The sequence below is a fragment of the Monodelphis domestica genome, chromosome 3 (assembly GCF_027887165.1).
Source record: "Monodelphis domestica isolate mMonDom1 chromosome 3, mMonDom1.pri, whole genome shotgun sequence".
Taxonomy (NCBI): Eukaryota; Metazoa; Chordata; class Mammalia; order Didelphimorphia; family Didelphidae; genus Monodelphis; species Monodelphis domestica.
In genome coordinates this window covers 441,811,605-441,823,646 of record NC_077229.1, presented here as the reverse complement: position 1 = coordinate 441,823,646, position 12,042 = coordinate 441,811,605, and the positions used below count along the sequence as shown (strand labels likewise).

Below are 12,042 nucleotides of genomic sequence, written 5' to 3'. Positions count from 1 at the left end.
AACCGAACAATGTGTTCCAGGCCCTGTGTCTAACACGTCATCAATATTATCTCATTTGATCTTTGTGACAACCCTCAGAGGTAAGTGCTGTGAGTATCCCTATTTTACATTTGCAGAAACTGAAACAGTCAGAAGTTAATTGATTTGCTCAGAATTTGAATTCAAGTCTTCCTGAGTCCAGGTGCCACCTTTATTCACTGTGTCAGCAAGGTGCCTTAAAAGGAATAATTTATTTCTGAATTTCATTAATAATAATGGTTTGATTAGGTATAATTTTAAATATAATATTAATTAATTTTGCCTAGCATATGATTATATATAATTATTAATATTACTAATAATAATTACCATTAATGATAAAAGGAAAAAAGAAAGATAAACTGTTCAAAAGCCCAATGGGACCTCTCATGGAACTCCATGGAGTTCTTCTTATTCCTCTCACTGTATAACATATTCAGTTCTACTAGCATTATTTGATATACCTACCTCTCGATAAATCTCACTTCTCATAGTTTGTAGCTTTGCAGGTGCTAAAGGTCTCATTGTTTGCATTGCTACTCCCGTGAGTCCACTTTTTCTCTTTTTTTGAAGCGCAATGTACAACTGATAAAGAAGTATGGTTACAGAGCCATGCTTTTCTGTCATAATATTCTGGGCCACATTTTGATCGAACTGAACACCCAGGAGTTGAAATGTTGGTTCTAAGCGAGAAAAATTATTAAGTTTTGCATTGGAAACCCTAAAATGCAAAGAAAAAGAAAGAATTTATATTATTAGATGTTGACCTATCTAAATCAACAATGGCTAAAGAAGCTATAAAAATATTAATTAATCATTGTATGAAGTGGTTCTTTTTGAGTCAACATTTCAGATTCCACAAGTACTTTCATGATTCCATATTGTTCCATGTCACTTTAATAATTCTATTTTCCCATAAATTCACTCAAAGTTTTATAATATTTGTAATTTAAGCTTTTCCCTGCCCCTAGAGTGATTAATTTTATATTAAGCTTGAATAAAAAAGGCAGTCTTTTTTGAAATTTCTTCAGAAAATTATGCACACAAGTACAACACACATTACATATATATACATATATATAATAAACTCATACATATGTGCATATACACACCCATATATTATATATACATAGGTATATGTAGGTATGTATGTATAGACCCTCACACATACACACATATATCAATGAACACAGTACTAGAGTCAGGAGAGCTTCTTTCTATTTTCAGTTCCATCACTTATTAGCCACCTAATAGCAATCATATAAGACCCTAGGACCAATGTAGAATTGGCCATGTCCGAAGAGGTTTAACTTTCATTTTTAAGTGAGGAACCTGAGTTAGGGTACCTTGCCTAAGGATGATGATGATGATGATGATGATGATGATGATGATGATGATAGAGTGGGGATTTAAATAAAAATCCCTGTCTATAAATCCAATATACTTGCCCTGGTACTACAGTGTTTCTAGGTCATCTAGATAGTATAGTCCTAGACCTGGAATCAGGAAGATCTGAGTTCAAATCCCACCTCAAACACTCATTAGTTGTATGACCCTGGGCAAATAAATTACTTAATCCTGTTAACCTCCCTTTTCTTAGCTGGAGACTGAACTACTTTTGTATTATAGCCCAGAAAAATCAAGTAGAATCATAAAGAATCAGAAATCACTGTTTTGACTAACAAATAATGACAGTTTCTATTTTTAGCCCATTATCTTATCTTCATATATTTATTCAGTAGTTCCCATTAAATATGCCAGTCCCTAAGGAGTTTACATTTTCAGATTTGCCAAACATAAAGCTATTGAGTACAGTTGTTTCTGATACTTCTTTATCCTCGCTTATTTCATGAATCTATTTTCCTTTGCTTTTAACCTATGGGTTTACAAATATATGCCCAGATTGGGGTTGTAGAAGCTCCAAATAACTCTTCTCTGTTTCCCCTTTTTTATTTCACAAAGTCCTATGTCTGACATTTGTTAGAGATTCACCTTCCTTTTTCATAATTCCAAGATGTTTTGGAGTGGTCAATGTTGTATTTCTTTCTACCATTTCCAGTGCTACATTTTGAGATTGTTTTAAAACACAGTAATTGCTCAAAGAGTGGTGTATTGGGGAGAGAATGTTTTCTTATGTGTATAAGATAACAAAAAGAATTTAGAAGAACTTATCTACAATGCCAGGTGCTATGGAGACAAATTGGGATCTGAGTGATAGATGAAATTATCATTGGGAAAAAGAAATACTTCCACTGATTTTTTTTTGGCAGGGTGATAGACAGAAGAGAGAGAGGATTACAACTAGAAATAACTTATCAAACAAAGTTGAATCTAATCCTTCAGGGGAAAATGATGATTTAATGATATAAAGGACTTTAAAGCATTCCCAATGAAAAGACCACAGCTGAAATGAAAATCTGAAATTCAAACATAAGAATCAAGAGAAGTCTAAAGAAGTAAACATAGAGAAGTCATAAGGGACATAAATAATAAGGCTCAGCTGTTTCTATTTCTACACAGAAAGGTGATAAATGTAAATCCTTAGAACTTTATCATTATTAGGGTAGTAGGAGGAGCTTACATGGACATGGATCTGAGTTGATTATGTTAAAATGATCTCCAAAAATAATTCAAAAGTGAAAAATAGGAATATATTAGGAAGAAGAGAGAAAAAGAACATGGAAAATTATCTTACATAAAAAAGTTCATGAGAAAGAGCTTTTATAATAGAGGGGAAAATGGGAGTGAGAGAGGGTGTCACAGTCAGTACTTAAACTTCCCTCTATGGAATTTGGCTACAAAGTACCATAGACAAGGAAGTAATAACAATGCCAAACGTATATGCAGCAAATGGCAGGGCATCCAAATTCTTAAAAGAAAAATTAATTTAATATTGGGAGGAATTAAACCGTAAAACTATAATAGTTAGGTATGTCAACTTTTCTCCTCTCAGAAATCTACAGATCAGTTCAACTAATGAAGACTGATTTCTACAATAATAACAATATTGTAGAGGCAAAAAACTGAAAGTGATAAGAGCTCTGCCCAACAGAAAGACATTCATTATTCTACAGGACTAAAGATGAAGCACATTGCCTACTTTCTGATATATATAATTCAAAAATGTCTTTCAACTAAACACACACACACAAATATAATTATATGTAGAACAGAAACAATGAGATTTTCTGCTTAGTTCTATGTGCATTATGAAGAATTTTTCTTCTATCTCCCCCATGGGATGGAACATGAAGGGAAGAGAAAACATATTTTTGTTAATTAAAAAAAGTTAAACTTAGAGAAAGGATAGATTAAAAAAAAAAAGAACCAGTAGATTACTTAGAGAGGAATTAGCTGACCATTGTATGTGGTTTGAATGAAGAAGGGGAAATTTTAAACAAACATTGCGGGGGAGTGGAAGAGAAATTTAAAATATTGATCCAGAGCAGTGATGACATGGTTTCAAATGTACAAGATGCATTTGTAGTCACGTATGTGACTTCCTATGACAAGGTGTAGAGAAAGTAGATGGTAATAATCCAAGGCTGAAATCTGGAAAGGAATGACTGACCATAAAATCGCAATCAAGAATAGAGAGCAGTGAAAAGTTGCACTCTTTAACTACATAGTCATAATTTGGAGGAGAAGAAAATGAGATTAGAACAAGAGTTGATTTGTTGAAGTCTGAATAAAAATGGTAGGGTTTACAGTGAAAAGGAAGAATGTGAGCCAGTACTTCTCCTTGAGAAATGTAAGAAAATGATTTTTCAGACCAGTAAACAACCAGCATCAAAAGAGGATAATACATCTGAATGGAGCAATCCTTTCAGGAGAAGAGGGTGTTCAGGGATATTGGTAGAAAAAAAGTACCTGGAGGTCATAATCAAGAATAAGAAACATGTCTCTTGGCCCAGAGGCATCAGTGAATATAATCCAGGACTAGTGAGGGATGTCAGGGATATGATGTCTTCTAGAGGAATCTTTGTTCCCATGAATACAAGATGGAAAAGAGAAATTTAATACAAAAAAAGTAGGAATGATGAGAACAACCAAAAATTATTTTCCCCTTACTACCTGAAATTTTTCACTTTACTTTTCATGCTATTGCCTAAATTGGAATCAGTTAGTGCCTATGAAAGGATTAAGGAAAAAGAATTAGTTCAATCAGCATACTAACTAGCTGAAGTGACAGGTTTTTTTGTTTGTTTGTTTTTGCTAAGGACATAGGAAGTCAGATAACTTAAAGGACAGTAATCTTTGGGTCTTTGGAAAGACTGGGGGTAGAGTGCCATTGTTGGGGACCTTAGGGCATCATAGACACAACGGAAGTTGGACCACTAGGATTTGAGAGAAGTTTGAGAAAGGAAGATCAGAATATACTAAAAATAAATGCCTAATTTTAACTTTGACTGGCCCTTCTATTAGAATTAGGAAAGAAAAAAATTTTCTTCACCAATATGGTTCCCAGATCCAATAGCCCAGATATAAGGATAAGTAGCATTAACATTTCAGTTTAGCTGTATTGTGGGTCAAATAGATTATTTTTTCAATTTAACTTGGTAATGCAATCATCATTTAAAATAGTGGTTTTATAATAGGAAAATGCTTTCTGAGTTCCAAACAATTCTAAAACTTTGAGAATTTGATCTATCCATAAATTGGCAATGGTCTGCCCACTAAGTAGGTTTGTTAATGCATCATAATAATCATTAATGGCTTCATGCTACAGTTGTTTGTGTGTAAGTTAAGCCTTAAGGACTTCTTTGCTCTAGAGGGATAGTACATGATGTAAATGATGACTTCTTAAGGAGCAAGTTAAGTATTCTGGGAAAAGGATTCTCCCTTTCCACCTTGTCTTCTTATTTGTCATGGGACTACCATTCTCCTCCTTTGGTGCCCTGTTTGTTGTGGGAATAACTCTTCTTGTACAGTGAGGAGATTTCACTCTCCCAGGGAAATCCATGTTCATTTTTGTACATACTCTGCTCACTTTTCACCCTTAGCAGGAAGGCTAACTATTTTCATAGGCAGATTATTCTTTCAGAATGTGGAATATTGCCCCTAGCCTTGGCAATTCCCAAGGCAAGTACCTTCAAACTCCATAAGAACCAATGCTTCTTATTTTGATACTTGGAAACAACAATGATTTCATCAAAGTATGAATTTCTGTAACAACAAAGATCATAACTTATCCATGTTTCCATTACTGAAAAATCTGAGTCATCCTTCTACTGATGAGCTACCCCCATACATTGATCTATTTGGTTCTAGAGTGACAGAAATGCATAACTCTTATATCTGAGGCCATTCTCAAAGGCTATTTCTAGCCTAGAGGAGCTTGTCCTCTGTTTACATATCTTTTAAGCACCCAGAGTCACTTCCATATTACAAGAAGGTTTCAAAATGGGATCCTATCAATTTTATATTCTTAACTAATTTAGAACATTTTTTAAGGCTGAATTTAAAACACACACACACATCCTTAGACTCTAATTTGAGAAGCAACATGACATAGAGTAAAAGAATTTTCCTCAAAACTAAGAAGACCTATGTCTAGCTCTCATCTCTGGCACATACTGGCTCTGGGACTCTCAGAAAGTCATTTGACATTTCAATGCTCTAAGTAATTCTCTAAGATAATGATTTTAGCAAAGGTGCTGCTCTGCATATTTCTTATAGCAGGAAAATTAAAGATTGAATCCCTATTCCAATTCCCTAGATTCAAAACCAAGAAGACCTAGGTTCAAGCCTCATCTCTGGTACATACTGATTGGGTGATCTAGAAAGCTACTTAACTTCTCAGTGCTTCAAGCAATTCTCTAAGACAATAATTTTCAGAGAATGTGATGACCTTTATCATTATAACAGTGAAATCACAGGTCTAGTCCCTATTCCTATCCTCTAGATTCCAATTATGCATATTGCAAAATTTAAAAATAGTTACTCAATTACTCAACTAATAGTGCATATGAACAGGTGGTTCTTAAAGAAAGAAATCCAAGTTATCAATAGTTATATAAAAAAGAGTCCAAGTCTCTAATAATAGTAGAAATGCAAATTAAAGCAACTCTCAAGTTCCACTTCATTTTATTAGGTTGATGAAAATGACAAAAAAAAAAGAAAATGACATAACAGGGGGACTTTGAGAAAAGAAGAACACTAATGCAGTATTGGTAGAGATTTGAATCAGTATAGCCATTCAGAAAAGCAATTTGGAATTATGCCCCCAAAGATGCTAAATTATACATATCTTTTGACCTGGTTAAACTATTACTTGATGAAGAGATGGAAAAAATAGGAAAAGGGCCATAGTCTCAAGAATACTTATGGCAAAATTTTTTTTGGTAGTGGCAAAGAACTGGAATCCAAAAAGTATAGTTTAAGAAATCATAGCGTATAAATATAATGGAATATTATTGAGCCATAAGAAATGACAACAGGGATAGATTCGGAGAAGCCAGGGAAGATTTGCATGAACTTTGATCCAGACAATGATTACCAATGATTCCAGGGTAATGATGATGAAAAAAATTGCCTACCTCTTGAGAAGTAATGAATTTGATATGCAAAATTTTAGATATAATCAACATAGATTTTGCTTTTCTTTGGGGGAAGAAGGAGGAAGAAGGGAAAATTAATCCTTCTTCAATGGAAAAAAAAGTTTTTACAATTTTAAGCAATATTTCAAAAGGCAATGAACCACAGACTTAAGAACTAGTATAAAAGTGGCTTTTGACAAGGTAAGAGAAAAAAATTATTTTTAGTGTATGCTTGCTCTGTGGCACTGAAATAATATCAATTTACCAACTTATATGACATTCAAAGGAATATAGTCTGGGGAGGAAGAATATGACAAAAGACTGAATACAGATTTTTACCCTCCTGTTCAAAAAGCTGACTTTCAGCTATGAGGTACCACCTCACACCTGTTAAATTGGCCAAAATTATCATAAAATAATAAATAAGTGTTGGAGGGGACATGGCAAAATTGGGACACTAATGTATTGTTGGTGTGGAATTGTCAACTGATTCAACCATTCTTGGGGCAGTTTGGAACTATGTCCAAAGGGCTTTGATCCAGTAAATCCAGTAATACTATCACTAGGTCTACAGGGGGGAGGACATAATTGTATGAAATATTTATAGCAGCTTTTGTGGTTGTAAAGAAATAAAAATTGAGAGGATATCCATCACTTGGGGAATGGCTGAACACAGTGTTTATATATATATATATATATATATGTATATATACATACATATATAGGTATATATGATATTGATGGAATACTTCTGTGCTTCAAGAAATGATGTACATGATGATTTCAGAGCTGGAAAGATCTACATGGCCTGACACAGAGATATATAATCAGAACTTTATACATAGTGACAGCAACATTGTACAATGATCAGCTAATTCTGAGGGACTTAAAACAAAGAATGCTACCCACCTCCAGAGAAATAATTGTTGGAATTGGAATGCATATCAAAGCATACTATTTTTCACTTAAGATTATTTGCATTTGTATTTGGGGATTTGGGTTTTATAGGAATATTCTCTTATAACAATGAATAATATGAAAATGTTTTGCATGAAAATACATGTGTAACCCAGATCAAATTGCTTACTATCTTCAGGAAGGGGGAGGGAAAGGAGGGAAGAGACAATTTGGACCTTTTAAGTTTGGAAGATGTATGTGGAAAATTATTCAAAAATGTACCAGCTATCAAGCACGAAATTTTCTTATTCATCTTATTCATATTGTAGACAGCTGAACAAAATAGATATCTTCATGTGAGGCTGGGGCCACATAGGAGATGTGGAAAGGGATATTCAAAGAGATGAAATAATGGGGCATGAGAATTGTGACAAAAAAGAGGTGAATGTTTCTTGGAAAAACCACCTAAAGCAGTAAGCAACATGTTTTTTGTCTTTTTGATGCGAAGATTTTACTTTTTAAGGTTAACTCTGTAGGTAGAAGGGGCACTAGGTCATAGAGTAGATAGAGTACCAAGTCTGGAGTGAGTTCAAATCTGGCCTGAGACACTTATTAACTATGATCCTGGACAAGTCACTTAGCCTTCAATTCCTCACATGTAAAAATGAGGTGGAGAAGGAAATGGCAAACTACTCCAATATCATTGCAAAGGAAATTACAAATGGAGTTATAAAGTCAGACAACTGCAACGAGAACACCCCAAGGCCCCTGGCTTATCATTTCTTGATAACAAAATAGGAAGAGTTCATAGCCACATCCCAATATGATCTATACCACAAAGCATGATTTTATAGATTTTTGATCATAATTCCTTCTGCTGATAAACACTGAAATGTGAGTATAGGGGGAGTATGGAGAAGAATACTAGCATCAAAGGATTATCCTAGCCCTGGACATAACTCTTCTTTCTTTTTTTCCCCCAAACCTTCCGTCTTAGAATCAATACTCTGTATTGGTTCCAAGGCAGAGAAATGGTATGAGACCTCTCATCACCACTTGGCAATGCACTTCTATTTCTCCGATGTTATCACCTTGCCCAGATGTCTCTTATTGTTTCCCTTTCCCTAGAGGAGAAGAAAGGACTGAGAAATCTGTCAGTCACTGGTTCTCTAAGGCTCAAGTAAACAAGCACTAGTAGACCTCTACCCACTACTCTCTCCCTGACAATCTCATGCCATTTGTTTACAAGAAGCCCCACTTACACTGCAAATCATTAGCTTTCTTTTTACATTCCCTCCTCACTGCTAGGTCAATTTCTCAACCTCCAAGTTTACCAATGCCAGTCATACATAAGATTATGTTCTAGAACTTTTCAGTAACCCAGTGGGACTGTAGGTAGGTATGTTCCCCTAAAGCTTCTGGGGGCACACTTGTTTAGCCCTTTTCCTTTCTGTCTCCACAGCTTCAAGAGATCTTAATAGTAAGTACAATCTGTACATATCAGCACTTACCTGCCTTCTGAAAACAGAGGAAAGTCATCCTGAAGTTCATATTTGTGCAGAAGTTCACCCAGTAGGAAGCCATTAGAAAAATCTTTTTCAATCCCCTTTGAACCTAAATTTTTAAAAGATTAAAACATTTCAAATCATGGACATAACACATTTGAAAATCTTAAATTTATTTTTATTAATACAAAACACTCATATGAAATTCACACGAAAGAAAACAAAACAAAAATTTAATCACTGGAGTTATAAAAATAAGTTTTTGAAAAATAATCCATCATGCAGAGATCTAAAGGCAAAAAGGAAGAGAATTTTTCTTTAACATAGGACTCCTTTTTCCTTTGACCTGACACTCTACTACTGGCCTTGCTTAAAGCAAGGGAAAGCAAATCTGATTGTAAAACCTACTCCTAACTCCATCCTCAATGTATGCTGGAGAATGAGGCTAAAGCTGGAGTTGCCCATAGACCTGTGATCAAGGAGGCAGGAGGGTGGGGAAAGGGCAAATGGCAGAACTTTTTGAAAAAGAAAGGGGAAACCAAATCATACCCTCTTTGCTTGGACTTAGGAATGCCAAGCTCTCTGGGTATAGTGTGATGGAGTCTTTTGCCCATGCTTGGCCATAGGTAGATTGCAACTAAGCAAATTGTAGATTAGAAGAGCAAGAGAAACAAGAGCACAAGAATAGCTAGAAGAGAAGTGAGAGATAAAATGAGATCAGACCTCTTTCTGAAGAAGCTGCAATGAACTGAGTTCCTGGAGACAAATGACTCCAAGGTCCAAATTGAAGGTTTATGTTATGATGAGAAGACAAGAGTTAATCTTTTAATTACATATAAATTGGAGTGTACTCCCTTATTCTGGGGTTTTTGCCTATGTTTGCTAGTTTGGAGGTGGAATGAGGTGGCTAGGGACGGGGAGATCAAAATTTGTGGCTATGCACATAGGTAAATGGGAGTCCCAACCTCATTGATACTCTATTTTATTATAATTTTTGATCAGTTAAATTTTTATTCTAATTAATTGTAATTTTATTATGTGTTATATTTATCTCTATATCATTATTCTATTCATTTATTTTAATTATTAGTGGAATTAGGAAAGTGAAGGAGTGGGCAATGGAGAGAAAAGACAAGGGGAGGGGGATGGGAAGTGAGAACTGAATTAACAAAGTAAATGTTACTCCCCACAAAAGAGCAGTTAAACTGAACTTGTATGAGAGTCAGAGAGATTGGAAGTTATCCCTCAGTGCTATCTAGTTTGGGGATGAGCATCATCTGATAGTATCTGACCTTTAAAATGCTACCCACAACACCTCTTGGGCTCTACATAGTTTTATAAATCATACAAGTGCAAATTAACTACACATTATAATATATTCATCTTTGGAAAACAAATATAATCATTGTTGTTGGTGTTCAGCCATTTTCAGTTGTTTGTGACACATTGTGTTCCCATTTGTGGTTTTCTTATGAATATACTGTAATGGTTTGCTATTTCCTTCTCCAGCTCATTTTATAGATGAGGAAGTTAAGTGACTTGCCTAGACTCAAATGGTTATTAAGTATCTGAGGCCAAATTTGAATTCAGGAAGTTGAGTCTTCATGACTTCAGGCTCACTATTCTATCCACTGTACCATCTAGCTGCCCAAAGTCACGATAGACAACAATAAATGAGATACTAGTGAAGTTGGTAAAATTAAAAAAAATTATAAACAAACAGCACTGGATAGTCACTCAGTACACCTGTATTCCAACGTTTGACTCTTCACCTGAATCTCTAGCTATCATTTCAATTCCCTCTGATTCCATTTAATCACTTATGAAATGAAGGAGTTAAAATCAGATGATTTCTAGAGTTGCTTCTAGTTCTACTATTCTATGACTATAATGCTAGAGTGGCAAGCAAAAGACTTGATAATAAAAATACTTGGGGAATTTTATCATGTTATTTTGTTGTCTAACATCAAGTGGAGTGGTCAGTAACGTCATTAAGCATTTATTAAGTACCCAAATGTGCCAGGCACTTGGCTAAGAACTGGGGATAGAAAGGTAAAATAGACAAAAATCTCTGCTTTTAAGGAGTTCCAACACCAAACTGGGTCATAAAGAGTCAGATATGGAAAAATGACTGAACAACAATAACAACAAAAATCTAATGGAGGGAGGTAACATGCAAAAATGTACAATTATGATATACAAGATAAATTGGAGATAATCTCAGAGGGAAAACACTAACATTAAGGAATACTGGGAAAGGCTTTTTGTAGAAAATGGCAATTTGAGGGAAATTAGTCAGCACATAAGAGTGAAGGAGAGGGTTGCAGGAGAGAAATCTAGTAAAAATGTCCAGAGTGGTGTCTTACAGGCACAAAATCAGTTTGCATTTTCTCCAACTTCTTATTGATATTTTAACCTAATTTCAAAGATAAACATCTTGAAAATTGCATATTGGATCCTAGTGATGAAACTGAAAGTCTTACTCAGAGTCAGTGCATAAGATCAAATTTTGTTACAAAATCTCTTCTCCAGTAAGATTTATAATGCCACCAAACAATGTCCTGATATATAAGTTAAGTGACTAAACTGGCGGGAAGAAAAATGTAAAAATATTGCCATATACCAAGAATATCAGAATTGAAAGGGACCTCAGAGGTCCACATTGTCCACAAGAGCAAGAGACTCATACAATTGCATAGAAAAGTGGTTACCCACTTCCACTCAAAGACCTCAAAGGCTGTGAAGGGAGACAGCCCATTCTATTTTGATACAACCCTAATTGTCAAGAGGTTTTCTGTGTATACAGGTGTAAAATAACTTGTTGAAAGTTCTTGTGTTCTTCTTAATTCTAACTTCTATGACCAAGCAGTCCAAGTATCCTTTTTCCATAAAATGATTCCTACAATTGTTTGAAGATTTCAGGCTCCCCCTGTGTCTTTTACCCTCCAAACATCAGAATTTCCTTAAACCAAGTCTCATATAGTAGATTGATCATTTCCTTTACTATACTGGTTGCACCTTCTCAAAATACATAAGCTTATCAACACACTTTCTAAAATTCAGTTCCCAGAACTGAACACAAT

General features: G+C 34.8%; 1 protein-coding gene across 1 annotated transcript in view; it reads right to left on the bottom strand.

The window, feature by feature from the left end:
• LOC130458498 (sperm flagellar protein 2-like) overlaps positions 1–12,042 on the bottom strand; it is a 92,118-nt gene that overhangs the window by 70,695 nt on the left and 9,381 nt on the right. Inside the window, exons 2-3 of the mRNA XM_056824546.1 lie at positions 8,966–9,068; positions 487–739 (exon numbers count right to left, since the gene is read on the bottom strand). Of these exons, the coding sequence (XP_056680524.1) occupies positions 487–739; positions 8,966–9,068 (356 nt within the window). The remainder of the gene's footprint in view (positions 1–486; positions 740–8,965; positions 9,069–12,042) is intronic.